General features: G+C 37.0%; 1 protein-coding gene across 3 annotated transcripts in view; it reads left to right on the top strand.

The window, feature by feature from the left end:
- TASP1 (taspase 1) overlaps positions 1-17,791 on the top strand; it is a 79,422-nt gene that overhangs the window by 36,268 nt on the left and 25,363 nt on the right. For all 3 annotated transcript variants that reach the window (XM_063152538.1, XM_063152539.1, XM_063152537.1), the window contains exons 9-10: positions 2,705-2,824; positions 3,799-3,877. In XM_063152538.1, the coding sequence (XP_063008608.1) occupies positions 2,705-2,824; positions 3,799-3,877 (199 nt within the window). The remainder of the gene's footprint in view (positions 1-2,704; positions 2,825-3,798; positions 3,878-17,791) is intronic.

Genomic DNA, 17,791 nt, shown 5'->3' with positions numbered 1-17,791 from the left:
TCCAGAAATCAGGGTTGCCAATACAGTTCATGAATGTAGAAGATGCTGACAATGTTTTTTCCCCATTGGATGGGGAATAGAACATGGCTGATTTTCAGTTTGCTGAATAAGGAAAATACAGCATCACCTATATATCAGTGACTTTTTTAAAATCACAAACCAGTCCTGTTCCCCCCCACCCCAAACCTATATTACTGAGAAGAAAAATACAGTATTCATTTGCTTCAGAGATACAGATTTCCTTCAGAAGGATATGTGGGCCAACTCAACCTTCCCTTAGCAATGCTTCCCTTAGAAAAGATGTCCAGCCTCAAAATTGCCTCATTTAAACAAACTTTGATAAGCTAGGTTTTTATATCTGTAGCTGTCTATTAATTAAGTTTTTTGTTGTGGGTATAATTTTATTTGACAAAAGAGGAAATTTTTTATGGATATATATATATTTTATAGAATATATACCAAATATACATCAAATATATATTTGGTATGTATTGTAACATATATAAACGTATATAATAGATAAATATTATATATATATATAAAATGTATAAACATATAATAGATAAATATGTTATAATATATAATCAATTATATGTATATTATGATATATAACAATAAATTATGTGTATATTATCAATCAATTATTATATATAATAAATTGTCTATAGAATTTATATATATAATTTATAATCAATGATATGCATATTATTAATATACATATATAATATAATATTTATATATATATAATGAATTATATGTATATTATTATCAAATTCTCTAATGTAAGAGGGCAGGGATGTAGATAGCAGCACCTGTATCATAGTACTGTACAGAGAAATCATAAGAGAATTCATGTTGGGAAGAGTTTTATGTGGTCTGGTCGTGGAGACCTCCAAGGATGGGAATCTGCACTTCCCATGAGCAGCCTGCTCTGCTGGTTAAGGACTTTTCAATCCCCTGAGTAGTATTGTTTGAGCTGGGTTTGTTTTAGCTCAGGCTGTGTCTGGGAGTCCTGGGAGCTGGAAAATACACTTGCACATGAGATGTTAAAAAAGGGTTCCTTAATTTTCTTTCATCTTTAGAACTTGGAAGGGAGCTGGCTCTTTTCTTATCCTCTTTGCTCCCATAATCCTTTTGTTTGTACTTTTCCTACCCTTCCTGATCCTTCCTTCCTCTGTTTTTCAGCTTACCCTTCTTCCCACTATCAGCTGCAACTGTGGATCTCTAGCTTCTCACCTCTGTCAGTCTTTAAGCAGTTACTGTGTTTTGTTGTTGGGACATAATTTGTTTTAATATTGAGTGTGGTCAATACCAGCATCTGAGTGCAGAACTTGCCAGGGAAGATCCAGGTGTAGGTGCAGAGAAGAATCTTCTTGTTTCTCTGGGTGAAATCCAAGGATGAAACTTCTGCCTATGAGTTCCAGTTGCTTGAAAAGTACTGTAGAACATATTTTTCCTTTTGAGACTGACTGTACTGCATATTTTCCTTTTGAGACTGACACAGAATTAACCCAAGTGTTTTCTCTTAAATTAAGTGTGGCCAGGGTATCATCAGCACTGCAGTACTAGAAACTATGCTTAAGTGACATAGTATGCCCAAGGGAATTTTAATTGATGATGGGAACTTGATAATTTGAAGTTGACTGGTGGGTTTTTTTTTCTTAACTCCTCCTTCTGCATTCTAGTCCAGAAAATTCATATTTATATGAAAAACTTAATAATCTTTGGCATTATTTCCCTGGGTAAGTCTGTGTAAGAGGCTTGAGGCTTGTGCAGCACCAATGTGCATCTTTGGAGTACATGATGGATGATGGATCAATTCTGTTTATTTGGTTTAATTTTTGTAGACTGCATGCTCTGTGTGTGGTGGAGCATGAGGTGTGAGTGCCTTGCCCTGGGTTCTGCAGAGAGGGGAAAACTGTTCCTTGTGTAAGAGGGACTTAGTGTGGTGCATTAAGGAGTGGGGGAAGGATATAAAGGAAAACCCCTGCTCCTGGGGGGAGTAAATCTACCTCAGGAGTCATGGAAGTAACTTTTCTAGTTACAGGAACAAAGGGTAAAATTGCTTTATTCACCGAAGATTCCTGAGCTGAGAACAAGTCTGGCAGAAGGAATCTGGCCTAGGGGAGATATTTTTCTTGAGGCTTCTTCCATTTATTGTCTTGCTCAGAACATCAGTATTTTCTCTTCACAGGGTAAACAGCTGCTTGGTTTTTTCTGGTGATGGTTTGGAGGTTTTTTGGGGGAGGGAGGTTGGTTGTTGTTGTTTTGATTTTTTTTTTTTTTTAATTGCATTTTTTTTTTGAAATCACACATCTTCAAAGATCAGAGCCTCTGAAAATGCTTTTTCAGGCCTTTTAGGAGAGGCCTTTTGATGTGGCATTAGTTGCTGAATCATTTCTTAGTGGACAAGTGGCAACCACTAAGAAAAAATGACTTCTGGCACTTCTGTGAGTAAAAGCAGGTGATCTAAGCATTGGATCAGTTCTGAGATGTGTATTACCTTCTTGCTACTGGAGAAATTTTATTAAGGTCCTGTCTGAGGCAAAGCAGCATTTTGGGAAGATTTTTGGCAGTGGGTACAGGCGCATGATAACAAATCCATTTGGTTGCTAGGCTCTCACTTGCACACTCCTAAGGAGTAAGATCTGACTTTAATATACTATTTTTGCTAGATTTTTTTTCCTGTTTGTGTGCCCTGCAGGAGAATGACTCAGGAACCTTGGATACAGTTGGTGCAGTTGTTGTTGACCAAGAAGGAAATGTGGCTGCTGCTGTCTCCAGTGGGGGTTTAGCACTGAAGCACCCTGGAAGAGTTGGTCAGGTGATCATTGTACATTTTTAAATTAATTTTTTTTGATTGGGAATGATTGTTCAGTGTCACAAACAGGTGTAGTGTAAAGCAAGAGCTGTGACAGCAAATTTCTGTTCTCTCTTCCTTCCTGTTAAATGCTGAAGGCATTTTCACTGCATTGATTTGCAAGTGGTTTTAGTGTCCTTCATCAGTGTAATAAAACTGTGATCGGGAAGATGTTCTGTAGTTAGTTACAATTTGACAGAGATATCACTAAGTTAATTTCTTGGGCGTAAATATATCCTTAAGTGGTCTCTTAAATGCTTAGAGTCTTGAAAAAAGATTTCTCTCAGTATTTAGGGAAGCTGTCCCAATTAATTTTTAAATTATCTTGTGAATTGGAGAAAATAACAAAAGTAATAAAAGAACATATCAGATATTTATGATGTGTTATATATAATTACGATTATAAATTATGTGTAGTTGTATTTATTGTTAATGTTAATAATAACAATAATAATAACAACAATGTTTCACCTTATTGTTGTTAGGGGGTTTTGAGGTGCGCCAGAAATTTTGTATTCCATTGCTGTACAGCTGTATTTTTTTGTTGACATTTTCCACTGTCCAAAAAGTAGTTCTCTATTGAAATGTAGTGAAGATTTTTTGTTTGTTTGTTTTTTGAATAGCAGAGTGAAAGAGACTTTATATGACCAGGGTTATATCTTTACCCTCATTTTCTGTTAAGCCAGGCTAGAATTTTGTATCTATGACAAACACTCAGATCTCAAGAACAGTAAAAGGATGTAGCAAAATGGAGTGGAATGACAATATGGTTATGATATTCTTATTAATCTTTTGTACTAATACTTGCATTTTTCTTGGGTTTCTTTTTTTGTTATTGTTGTTGGTTTGAGGTTATTTTTGTATTTTTTTTAAGGAAAGGGAATAAAGGAAAAATCTCACACACTTAAATTTTATGCACAATGTGCTTCTTTCCTTAGGCAGCTCTTTATGGTTGTGGCTGCTGGGCTGAAAACACAGGAGCTCATAACCCTTATTCCACTGCTGTGAGTACTTCAGGTATTTACTACTTTTATAAATATTTAATGAAGTTACTATCTTCCTCTGTAACTGGTTTGTAAATTCAAAATACCAACATAATTTCCAGACTATATTCTAAATTTGTATCATTTATTTGCTTCATTTAATTTGAATAATTTATTACTGTCAGTATTGTATTTAAATCTCTTGTTGGTTGCTTATATTGCCCTTTTTATTTAATTAGCAATCATGGGAATTTTTATCCTATTTTGTGTTGCACTGAAAGGATGTGCTGGATTTGTTAAGTATTAGGGAACCTGTTCTCCTGTGTAAAAGTGCTTATTAGCCCAATATTGTATTAAATGCAGAATACCTCTGGGAATGGAAGCCTTGTGTAAAGGACTGAGATAATCAGAGGGTCCTTTGATACAGAAATGCTACATGCAGCATTTTTTCCTCAAAAATATTTAATTACTATTTCAGATGAGTATTTAAGTGAATTTTTTCTTCATCTCTCTTTTCCTTCTGAAAGGAAAGGGAAAAGGCAAAACCAAAATACTGGAATAAGTGTATCAGGAAATATTTATTCAGCAATTGTCAAAGTGATGTAAGAATTAGGAGAACTTCTGTTGTCTTTGGAAAGCTCAGGGTCCTTGATACACAAAAATATTGTGTCTATTTGATGCCTTGCACAACACTAAAGTGTTTAGGTGAAATTATGTAGGAGTTGTTTTTACTTTTTTGTTCCTTCCACTTGTTTTGTCAACAGCCTCAATCAGAAAAACTACTTGTAACACTTGTTCATAAGTGCTTATGTCAGCTTGCAAAATTCGTGGTATTGCCGCTGCTCAGGGGTCAGAGTTATCAGCATCCAGTGTAGGGGCAGGTGAAGAAAATCTACAGAGTTCAGATTTGGGTAATGCCAGCTGTATCCCATGGGCAGTGCAGAGCTAGAGTCCTGCTACAGAAACAGTGGGGGGAGCAAGGTGACAGATTTAAAATTTGATAGAGGCATCAGGAATATCCTGTATTGCTTTTATTTCCTCTGTATTCATGTCTGCCTTGCACTGTTGAAAACTGGTGTAGATGCTCAGCCTTAAGTTTGATGTCAGTAAAAGCAGATGTCCTTTTTGGTGCCTACTCAGGGGATGGTTTTACTGAACCCAGCAATGTCAGAAGACATTTTTACTCAAGGGACACCACACTGATTTTAGTTTAATAGATGCTTACTGAGTAACCAAATATATTTAAGTATTTGGGGACCATGTTTTAATTAAGAAGTGAGCACAAGTCCAATACTGAGATTGTTTGTGGAAGAGCTGAAGTGGACAGCTTTATTAACTTTTTTAATGCTGTTCTTTACAAAGTCAGCTGGATTTGAAGTCCATGTGAGCACTGACAAGCATCCTGGTGCCCTCACAGGAGATGATTAGATTTAATGCTGGTCTGAAATATTAGCTTCCTCTTTTTTTGCTGGTACAACTTTTGTATAATCCTAAATAGTTCAATGTTATACTGTTTACAACTGTCACAAATACACATATATGGATTTATTTTGGTTCAAAACTTCTGGCTTCCATGACATTACCCTGATCCCAGTCCCAGTTAATTGGAGTGGCCTGCTGCTGGATTGTGAAGTGTGGCCATCTGTTCGTTCATGGATTTGAAATTCAGACTAGTGGTGTTGAATTAAACTCTTGTTTCTGGTTTTCCTTTAAAGTATGTGTATGTCTGTGAGAGAGAGTGAGATAGGAATGTTTACAGGAAGTGAGAACTCCTCTGTAATCAATACCATTCTTTTTTCCATTTCAGAAGCTCATAATGTTTTATTTTATAATGTACTTTATGTTTAGTGCAGTTCTAAAATGTATTGATGCCTGACTCTTGTTTAAAATATGAACATCCAACGATGTGAACCATGAATTTAATTAAGGAGTAAAGGGATGGAAAATTAAGTTGTAGGAAAAGTTGAAAGAATGAAACTTGCAGCTTGGCTGGATCTCAACAAGACATGGGAATGGGGGCATGAACATCTGCAGATATTCAGGTGAAACTGCCATGGCCAAGGAAGAGAATAATGCATTAAGATACATCATTGTTAAATATTTAGAAAATAAATGTACTGTCTGAATTCTAGAAGATGCCTTGGTTTAGAAAGCTCCAAAATTATATTCTTAACAGTATATCACCACTGTCCCTAAATGTAGATGTAACTAAACTCAGACTAGACTGCATTTGTGATAGTGATTTTACCCCCTTCTTGGAGGTTTCCAAACAGGTTTTGTCTTAACATGTTTTTTTTAAATCAGCAACAAATACAACTTTCATGTTATATATAAACTGTGTACATGGACATTCATTTTATGTTTCATTTTACATTCAGACGTTTACACCTGTACATAAAGGTATTTAAAAGATGTACATAAGAGAAACCTACAATCAGTTTAAATTTCTGTGGTTTTCCCAATATAGCATTTTGCTGTTTTAATTTCACGTGTCTATTTATTTTAATTTTTCTTTGAGTCATGAATTTGGCACAAATCTAATAGTTTTTACAGGGAATTTTTTCTGTTTTGTGGGGAGAAGAAAAAAAAGAATAAAATTAGACAGTGGTTGCTGTGGGCATTGAGTAATGTTTAATGTTTATTGTTACATGACTTCAGAAAATAGCTGACTCATCAAATCACATTTGGAATTAAAATAAAATTTGAATAAAAAGTTAAACTCTAATTCCCCACAAGCTTTATCAAAAGTATCCTCAAAATTATTTGGTATAAGTGTGTGTTAAACCAGGTAATTTTAGCTGAGTAATTCTTCGGGAAAGAAAAGGTTTCTCTTTTGTGCTGGTTTACACTTTTAAACTTCTTTTTAGTGATCACTGAGAATAGAATATTTTATATTTTATTTTAATAATATTTTAGTTTTGCTGGGAATAGTTTTATTCTGTGATTACCTTTGTAGAAACTTCCTTGGAAAAAGTTTTAGTTTAAGTTCCACAGTTAATAACGCAGCAGGCTTTATTCTTCAATTTTTATTAATTTTGTTCTAAAATCCTCCAATTGAAGCTTCAGTGTCTTGAAGTACCTGCCTCATTAGAAAAAAAGCAGGCTGGGGGAAGATGTCACCACACAAGTACTCAAAAGTAATCCCAAGTTCCTGCAGCTTTTTCTCAATGCTTGTGTATTATTTGAAGAAATTTTGGATCTTCTATTGGTCCTGTAGCTGCTGGGAGGCTTCCTGCTTTTGCCTCTTGAGGAAGCATTTGGTATTAGCTCTTATGCCTTTTAGCAAGTTGTTTCTTAATTATTTTTGGCTATTTTTGTCATCTTTTTATGCTGAGTGTGCCAAAGGTGGTGGTTCTGTTCTTGTTTGGGCATGACTTCAACTTTTTGCACGGTAATTTCATACCTCTAACAGTCACTTGACCATGTTGTTTGAACACAGTGTCTTTGGTGGTTTTGGGGTTTTTGGTTTTGTTTTTTTTTTTGGCTTTTCAAAAGTTACTTCAAGGTTTACAAAATACAGCATATTGTAAAACTCATATTTTATGGTTATAGTTTAACAGGGCCTGGGACAACTAAATCAAAAGATGGAGACTTTCTAAAAACACAGTGGGGGAGATGGGGAAACTTAGGAACGACTGTGAGTTTAATGGGCCCTAAATCCAAGGTTTATTCTGCAACTCTCAGTCTAAAATTCAGTTTCTGTGTAAACAAGTAAAGCCTTTCTGATTTTTTTTTCCCCATCAACTTTTTGAGACATTTTGATGTATAAACTCAATTATATTAAAATTAATATTTTGGTTGGGAAAAAATTGTTGTGGGACTTTATTGGCTGCTAAAGGATAAACATTGCAGGAATTTAAGTATCTCCAAAGCAGTATTAAAATTCAAAGAATGTTGCAGTTGTGTTGGAGACACACCCAGGATACCTGGGCAGTAACAGTGCAAGGGCCATTCTGTGCAGGAATGATGGTGGAGGTGGAGTGAAATTAAATGAGATGTTAAATGAGATGAGCATGACCAATGGCCTTTATTTAGTATAAATGTAATTAACAGCTGAACTTGGTTTTGGATCAGTGTAGAAGAAGCCAAATCTGTAGTGTTTAAAAGCTTTTCCATGCATGTGTGCACACAGACACAAACAAAACAGGCTCCCCTTTAAGCACCCCCACCACCTCCCCACAAAAAGAGGCCAGAACACTTTGTAAGGCTGCTTGGAACTCTTTAGTGGGTGTTTTTTGCTGGTATACAAATGTGAACACAGGAAGATGGGTATTATTTGGAGGGAAAACATTTGTGAACAAAACCCAGCCACAGAAGAAGCAATAGTCCATTTTTTGGCTGTACTTTAAGAAAAAACTTCCTGTTTTTCCTGAGCATAATAAGAATCAAAGACTTCTTGCATATTCTCATTCAAAGTAATGTCAAGTGTGACACTGAATTTCCTATTCAGTTGGAATATCTGTGATGATTGTGAATGTTCATTCACTAACTGTGCCAAAAGTAAAACTGCTGGTGTAAGGGGCAGGCTGTATCTTTCCTGGGAGAGAAATAGAGAAATACTAATTCTCTTTGGATTTGCAGAACCTTAACAATAAATATAAAGATAAATATAAAATTACAGTAACAGCTAATGCAGGACACGTTGAAAATTAAACGCAAGTGGAATTTTTGAGTGAAAGTGTAGAGACTGAAAATGTCTCACATTTCTTTCATCTTAACAAGAGCAGGAAATAGAAAGCATACAAAGGATGGGTGTGTGCTGTGTCTAGGTACCAGCCATTGAAGCCAGCAAACCTTTAATATTGCATTTCTGAAGATAGAAGGTCTTGCATTGTTTACAAAATGCAGGAATTCTGTGACAAAAAGTTGCAAAATCTCCAGCTTTTACTAAAATTTATTTGAAGGGACTATTTGATACAAGAAAGGCACATAGGTTATCCAAGGGAGATTTAAAATACAACCTAATTTATGATCCCAGAGAAGGGGTAGAAGCTTGACATATGTTGAAGTCATTCAGAAAATTTAAGGATGCTAACAAACAATTTGGTTTCAGGGCTGAGCCAGAGCTGTGTTTTGTTGAGAAGGTACAAGGAATGTCAGATTTCTGGAAATACCGCATTTATTTACGAGGTGTAGTTGAGGCTTTTGTCTGGGAGAAGTCTCCTGGTGATGTCTTGCTCTTGTCTCCTGCACAGAATCTTTTCTTGAATGGAATGAAAATCAGATTGGGAAAACAGCAGTGTTTTAGGGATGCATGTACAAACTGTATTTATTCTGTGTAAACTTCCTTGCCAGTTTCTTCTGTTGGTGAATTCACCAAGATCTAGAAAACTGCTAAGGTCTCATGACAAAAGCAGTGGCCTCTGTTCTTATAAAGGCATTTTAGAGATTAGATCACAATACTTTAAAAGCTGTGTTGGATATATATTTGTACCCATAATGCATCATTCCATGAAGGATAAATAGCACACTGTGTTTTGAAGAATCACAGAATTGTTTAATTTGAAAAGAACCTCAGGAAGTTTTGTCCAGCCAGGTTTCTCTTGTTTTTGAAATCAACATCAGTAAGGGAATTAATATATTCACTTTTCCTTGCCCCACCTTTTCCTGCTCAAATTGTGTTCACATCAGTCATTCTTTGCAGTCCATTGTGTCTCTTATGGCTGCTTTTGCAGGCAATGTGGGATAGGATGGAATAGGAACGACACCTGTGCAGAGATGGGCTGTGGTTGTTAAATTATTTGTTGAGTTATGCCCTCAGCCAGCATTTTGGTCTCCTTATGGCAGCCACTGGTCTGTAGATTCCTACTTGAAAACTCCTTTTGCAAACAAACCACAGTGATGTGCATATCTACAGAGTAAATGCTTTTCAGGGAAGCTTTAATAAATAAATTGACTTGTAGTGCATAACTTTGGCTTTGTGATTCCTTTCTGTTGAGGGCAGCATGGCTGTGTTAGGATCCTGTGGATGAATACCCGGCCAGCGCTGTTTTGTAGAATCATGGAGTAGTTTGGTTGGAAGGACCTTAATGGATGGAACCCCTCTGCCCTGGGTAGGGATTCCTTCTCCTCTAGACCAGAGCTCCATCCAGCCTGGCCTTGAACACTTGCAGCAATGGGGCATCCACAGTTTCTCTGAGCAGCTTGTGCCACTGAATTACATTTATAATGTGATAATAAAGCTTGCTTCAAACTTGCATGTGTTGTTAGCCCTTACATAACACACAAGTGCAGCATTGTCTGTCTGGCCAGTCCTTCTGAGTCCCAATGCCCAGAGGAATTTCACATGCAGATCTTGTATCCTGCACAGATTGTTTGAGCTACATTGTGTGGAATAGATATTGTGATACAATTAATCTCTTTGTAGACACATGTATTATCTCTCAAAATCAGTCTGGTCCTGTAAGATTTGGGGAATAAGAGGTCATTTAGTGCATCACAGATGAAGCAAATGGAGAAGAGTTCTGTTCATTGTTACTGTGAACCAGAGGGTGGGAAGGGGAGCTTTATCTCCAGACAGATCAGTATTTATCTATGAAGTGAATGTTTCTGTCAAGAGTTCATCCAGCCTGTGTGTCCAGATGCAGTTGGGAGGATTCAGTGCTGTATCAGGTGCTGTGTGAGCTGACTCAGCATCACCAAAGTCTGGGAGAAGAGAGAGGAAGCCCAAGGCAGAAATTATTCGTGGGGATGGTAGCATGGAGAATCTAATCAACTAAACACAGTTCTGCAGTGTTCACAGCTGAGGGGTTTGACCCCACAATGATCAGAATGATTGTTTGAATTGCCTTTGGAAGGCTTGCTGGGAAGCAGAAGTGGATGGATACAATAATCAGAGGGCTTATTAAAATTTTAATTGGGCTTGATGTTATAATATCTATGAGGCTTGAAGGATCACAGGCATGTGGAAGTTGTAGCTTCCTGCAGAAGGCTCAGTGCTTGCTGAGCAGCACTTTTGAAACCAGGGCCAGCAGCTGTGCAACACCAGCTTCTGCTTTGGACGCTTGATCCTGTCCCTGCTGCTGAGCCTTGTGCCAGTGCCTTGAAATAGGTGCAAGGATAGAAAGTGACTTGAAGATGGTGGCAGACTGAACTCTCTTTCTATGTCTTAAACACTTTTCTGGGATTTGAGAGTAAGTGGTTTTGTACCTTTAGTTAACAAACACATAAGCTACTGTCATACTTTCTTCCCTGTAAGTTTTATATGACAGAAGTGTAGTTTAGAGAGGTGTAGGGTTTTTACAGAGATGAGTAACAGCAAAACTTCTGAGGAAGGCCTGGGTAAAAGTGTTTGCTTCTTTCTTTACAGCTTAACTGAAATTAATCTTTAAAAATGTATTAAATGTAATGAAGAATGTAAAAAGCACATCCTCTTTAAGGGACCTACATTTTTTCTTCATTCTAACCTCTCTTAGAGACACATCTGAAATTTTTTTTGTTCATAGTAACTCAAACAAAAAGCTTTTAAGATAAATTATCTGCCATTTACCACTGTTTAGAACTTACAGTGCCAAATGAATGAATCCTTATCTCTCTAACCATTTTTTTCTTATCTGTAAAATTGTAGAAAAGCTGAACGAGTTGTTTTTTTTGGAGTGATTTTAGTTTATTTTTCCCATATTAAAAATGCAGAGATGTGTTTTCCTACCTTTCCTTAGGGAAGGTGCTTTAGACATGAGTGTGTCTGCATGTTGAATTTCTTTTGTTATCTTTGAAACCTGCCCAAATTTACTAAAGTTTCAACCTTTTGGAAAATTTCCATTGCATTTTCTTAGTAGGTAAATCACCTAAGGATATTCTGTCTGCAGCAGGAATGTGCTCCATTGAGCCCTCTAGGCTCAATGCTTTAGGAATTGGACAGGACTTTGTTTGCAGGTGTTTTTTCTGGCAGTTGGTCAGTAATTTAAAAACTTGCCCTGCTAGAATGAAGACAAGATACAGCAGCTGATAGGAGGAAGAAACCTAAAATTATGTCACTTTAATATAATACTGTAGTATTCATTTATTACATTCTATGTAGTGCATTCTGCTAGACTGCAGCATTTTGTCTTTTGAGAATTATGCATTATTTTTTTTCAATATGTATATACCTGTATCAGTGCCTTGCCAACTAAATATTTATATTGTACTGTATTTTGTTTTTGTAAAATCCCTGCCATGCAAGGTTTTACTCAAATCTTTCTAGAGATGCTGGAAATGATGAGCAGAGCTTACTGAAATACAGGTTTCACAGTGTTTCCATGAGGCATAACTAGGAGTTATCCAGGAAATAGAGCAGAAATAGGAGTTCTTTAGCTTGTTAGCTGATACTTCAGGGACTACTGTTGAACTGAAAATAACATCAAAGCTTGGCAGGACAGAAACAACAGGGCCAGGTTCAGACTCTGCTGCGTAGAATAGATGATAAAATACAGATAACCTGTAACTTCTGTCTTCAGCTTCTGTAAAGCAAAGAGTCATACTTTGGCAGTGGAGTAAACTAGATGAATTTTTCCATTCTTGACTGTACATGAGTAATGCAAGTTTCCATTCTGTACTCCTTTAAAACAAGTTCCAACACTTTTTGTTGAGGTACTGTGTGTTTCAGAGCTAGACAGGCTCCTGCAGCCTGTCAAAGCTGCACAAGCTCTCTGCTTGTGGCTCACAGAAAGCAAACTCGATTTTCATTTCTCCTTCCATTCAACAGGAGCCTCTTTCATGTCTGAAAATTGGAAACGCGTGTTTTTCAGTGTGCTGCATGGATGTGTGTGTGTGTATGTGTGTGCCCTCTGGCACACCTGTTTCTAATTTCCTGACTTGAAAGCATCTCCCATCAAAAGGAGCAGAAAAACAATTTCTCTCTGACATGCTGCTCCTTTCCTTTGCCATCTTGGTTCCATTGGAGGAGCCTTAAAAGATGCAGAGCACGCATTGAATGGGATGTTCAGCTTATATTGTGCTGGGTTCTTTCTCCTCTTGTTGTGGTTATTTCAAGCATTAGAAATTTTCTTGAGAAGTCACTGTGCTGAGGAAAAAACCCAGTGATTTAATCCTTATTTTCTTGCATGAAGCTCAAATGAAAGATCCAAGTCTGTAGCAAGTTAAAGTTTGTATAAGCTGTGAATCGTATGTTAGTTACTCTTTGGTACAGAAAGATTAGCATTTAAAATTTATTATATATTTTATATTATAAAATTATAAGCTTAGATTTCTTACCTTTTTCAGAATTGTATGCAGTGTAAGATAGTGTCTAATATAATACCTAAAAGTTAAACATGTTAACAATCTTAAAAAAATAAAAACAAAAACATAACAACCTCTCCTTCCCCCTAGTTGTTATGGAAGTTGTGCATAGGCTAACTAGCAAATTACTGCTGAAGTAGTAACTCCAGGGGACTACTGATACATCCAGAACAGGTAAATTATAGTAGGATAGCTTAAGAAAAAGAGACAAAGAAAAAAAAAGGTTGTAGATTCCTACACTGTTCTTGTGCAATTCTTGTAGTAATCAATGAGGAGTATTTGGATTGGAGGTAAAAGTGTATTATTATCAGAAATTACACATAGCCACAGAAAAGGGAAGTTCTGTTTCACTGTTGGTCTGCCTGGCACTTTGAAAGAAACACTGCATTGTGGCATAATCCAAGATACGTGTCTCTCAAAATCAGTGTTGGCGTTTCTGTATGATCTTCAAGTGATTTTGTAGATAATATTCAAGTAATTTTCAGGCAGGAATAGAAACTTCTGGTTGAAGACAGCTTTTCTGGGATCTTTTTGGATTTTGTTTAGGTTTGTAGTTTGTTTACAAAATAAAGGTGTTGTGGCTATTAAGCCTCATTCTTCTTTTCTTCCCTTGTCATACGAATCTGTTGCCATCAATGCCTGGAGCCTTTAGGAGTCTGTATATTCTCTCCCCTTAATCTAGGAGGCTAGAAACTTGCATCAAAATGTCTCTCTGTTTCTGTTTATTTTTTGTAGGATCTTCAAGTGGTTTGGGTTGGGAAGGACCTTAAATATCAGACTTTAAAGTTCCTGCAGTGGGCAGGAACACCTTCCAGTAGAACTGATTCCTCAGAGCTCCTTCCAGCTTGGCCATGAACACTTCCAGGGATGGCACATTCAGAACTTCCCTGGGCAGTTCCAGTATCTCACCACCCTCATAGTAATGCTGTAACCTCATTGTAGAGGTCACCAAATTTGTCAGGCACGATTTATCAAAATAGTCTCTATAAACTCTGTTTTCTGTAGAAGTGTTTTTGCCTTTGCCAGAAGCAATCCTAGAGGAAGGCAGTTAATTGTACTTAGCCCTGCAAACATGGACAACAGCAGTTCCAACAGGAGCTTTTTGTCAGCAGAGGAGTTACAAGTAGGCAACATGATGTTTGCAGAATATTACTGTGTTAGGAAAGTAATTTGTTTACTATATAAAAGTTATTTCAATGTGAAGCTGTAATTTAACCCAGTAAATTTTTCCAGCTAGTCGTCTGCATTTGAGTCACTCATGTGTGAAATCTTAGGGAAGCATTTGTCTGTCATTGCAAAATACTTATCTCTGAAAAGTAATGAGCTTCAGGATACTGAAGAAGTCATCATCATAACTAGGGAAGGATAATAGAATGATTTTAACTCTGTTTACAGGAAAGTTACTAAAACAAATGTATGTGAGACTTTAATATAGAATTGGGAAATTCTTAGTGGGAGTCCCTGTTGGTTTGGTTGTGCTTGGTAGTACTATTCAGTGAAAGAAATGCCAAATGTATTAACACTCCCAGTTAAATGTAGTATAGTGGGAGATAGTTATGCACATTAATCAGATTTACATTTTCATCAGCTTGTGTGCATGATTTGGAAATGAGTTGAAACAGCTTTCACTGGAGTTGCTCTCTCGAGTCATGTTAATACAACTTTCTTGGAAGTTGGCTGATGCTGGTGGTTAGACTAAAGTGACTGGAACTATAAATTTGAACCCTCAACTTTATATTGTGAGTTACAAATCAGTTTTGATTGCTCTAGTAATGTATACATTAATTTTGTGCCTAGTCCTAGTATTACCTACAGTCTGTCCCCAGCTTGAGGCTATACAGACATACAGATCTGCTAAACCTGCAAGAAATTTGGTTTGGATAATAGAAAGTGCAATTCTTTTTCTTAGCCTGTATCTGGTCAAAGTATGTGACATACTGCTTAGATTTTTTTTTCTTCTTCAAAAATAGATGTTCCTACATCAAAAACTACAGTAACAAATTTTTCTTTTGTAAATGGGGAAATTGTTTTCCTTAGTTATCTGTCCCTGCAGACTGCCAGCGAGTGATGTGCTGAAAGATTTTTACATACACTGCCAGCAGCAGGCTGTAAGTTTGTTGCCTTATAGGTTGACATAAATATGACAAAAAGAAATGACTCTGTCTGTGGGGATGTAGAGATGTGTGATGTGTTAGTAGAATTTCAAAGCTGCTTTCCTTGTGGTTGATCCTGGATGGGGATGTGGGCTGCAGCTGTTCTTTAGCTATATTAAGTTTTCTCTCTCTGAATTTTTTTTGGAGCAGACTTGATGTTATGGGAACTCTTCAATAAAGTCTTTCTCCTGGGGGGGGAAATAACATTATACGTCATGCTAAAAAATGGCCATTGTTGTTTTTTTTTTTAATTCCAGTTTAGGAAATTCTTGAAAATTGTGAAGTAGTAACATCTGGTTTTATTACTTGATGCACTGAAGGTACATAGGCTCACTCTGATTTCTGTGTCTCATTTGTTTGATTCCTCTTCTAAGTCCCCTGCTTCTTATATATATAGTTATATTTAAAGGTGTTACATGTTATACTTTAATGGTACTAACAGGTTTTTTCAAGAAAAAAACAGCTTTCTCAGGTTTTGCCAGAACATCTGCCTGTTTAATTTTATTTTTATTCTTTACAGCAAAACTTCATAGTGATTAAAGTTTCCTAGTTTTAAAAAAGTCCATGTTGTGATCTATGGGTAAAATGCATCTTGTGGGGTTTTTTTCATGTTCTTCATCCATCACTTTGGAATAAATAGTAGGTAACTCACAGTTCTATTGTGGACAGAAGCTTCAGAGTGTGAATATAATGAGGCAAATGAATAGATAGACCCTTCTGTAAGAAGATGATGAGATTGCTGTATTCCATGAGCCTCTTGAAGATTATCTCCTAACCAGGACACTTCTTTCATTAACTTGAGAACTTGTCAGTCTCAATGAAAACACTTTCTCCCTTGTGCTTTCAAGAACAACTTCCCTTGGCTGTGTAGTTGTTGTAGTATTTTGGCTCTTTCATTTTCCTCTAAATTTGTAACTGGATTTTACTCAGTCTGTTTGCTATGCAAAACATTTTTTGTGTTTCTCTTGTGCCAGTTGTATGTAGATTCAATGCCAAAGTGTCCCACTTCAAAGAACTCAGTTTAGCTGAATTGCATTAATTAGGAGACACTTCCCATTAGCAGGGACACAGAACTGAAGACCAAGGTATTTTTGTGAAGATTGAACATAGCAGGATTTTGGGACATGTGTACACAATTTTTGAGCAATCTGGTCTCTAGGCTGATTTTCTGACATCTAATCATCTAATGCATCCATAGTGTTCCAGAGGGTGTTGTTTGGTGTTTTTTCTTCGGTTTGGTTTTTGGTTGGTGGTTTTTTTTTTTTTTTTTTTTTGGGGGGGGGGTGGTGGGGTGGGGTTGAGGTTTTTCTCAATCGTGAAAATGAGGGGGGGTAATTTTTTTTCCCTTCTGTATTAGCAATCTTTGAAGAACAGTGGAAACTCGCTGTGCATTTAAGGGGAAGGGTATAATTGTGTGTCAAGCAGCCAGAGAGGGAGATTCTTTGAGTAGGTTGCCATGTTAGGGTTTAAAATGATGAGAAGAACTAGGAACCAGTCTGTGAGTCACTGCAACACACAGTGCCAGACCTGCCAACGTGTTTGTGCCCTGCTGTACCCACAGCAGCCAGTGCTCTAAACTCAGCATAGGCACAGGGATGAGAGACTCAGCAGGCTGCTCTGGAGCCACTTGGGGTTGGGTTTAATTATTAAACTTTCCTTTATGCCACATCTAGGCTGGCTTCAGCCAGTGTCTCTGTTCTGGGCTTGTCAGTGCTTCCAGTAAAGTGTGAGTTACTTGTGGAGACTGAGCTGCCTTTGTGTGAAGCCAGCCTAGGTCTGATGGCTTACCAGCTCCAGCTCCCTGCTACTTGGAAGCAACTAGTTTGTTTCCAGCCATAAATTTTTTTCAGGAGGCTGTGTAGGTGTATTTATGTAGCTCTGTACCTGAGCTAATAAGTCCAACTGTATTATAGCAGATTTTTTTTTTATTATTCCAGTGCTTGCATCATCTTGTATTTAATGAGAAATATGCTAAAAATATTTATATATAATTGTGAACAGATTGTGTTTGACTTCTCTCTATATATTCTGGTTCAAATGTAGTTTTAGGTCCTGATAAGTCACAAATCTGATCAAAATGCAGTCACTTAGATTTAGGTAATTTGAGATCGTTGTTATTTCACAACTCTCCATTAGTTGTGGTTTTTCCTTTCCTAACTGGATAACACAGTTCACCTGGCTCTTGGTTAAACCTCTTCTGGCTGCTTTGTCTGCTCCCCTGCCATTAAGGAAAAATGTCAAAAACAGGAGGCATAAGTAGTGTAATGACCTTGGCCTATATGGAGAAGGTATCAGCAGTGAATTTTCTGCCCAACAACCCCAGCTGGTCCAGTAAACATCCATGGTGCCATTTGGCTGCAGCTCTATGTCCCAAAGCACAGCACACAAAGGGCAAAGGGTGTAGGAGACAAAATAGCAGGTGTGAAAGTGTTCCTACAGAGCAAGAGTAGCAGTAATGACCTGCTTGTCTTCACCAAAAAGAGGTTCCAGGGGATAGGTACAGAAAACACTGAGGCAATAAGTGATTGTTTGCAGAAACTTTTTAATTTCTTAAGGACACACCTTTAAAAATT

Source organism: Melospiza melodia, chromosome 3 (genome assembly GCF_035770615.1).
Source record: "Melospiza melodia melodia isolate bMelMel2 chromosome 3, bMelMel2.pri, whole genome shotgun sequence".
In the NCBI taxonomy this organism is placed as follows: Eukaryota; Metazoa; Chordata; class Aves; order Passeriformes; family Passerellidae; genus Melospiza; species Melospiza melodia.
Note: the sequence above shows the minus strand (reverse complement) of the source record. Positions and strands in the feature narration are given on the sequence as shown.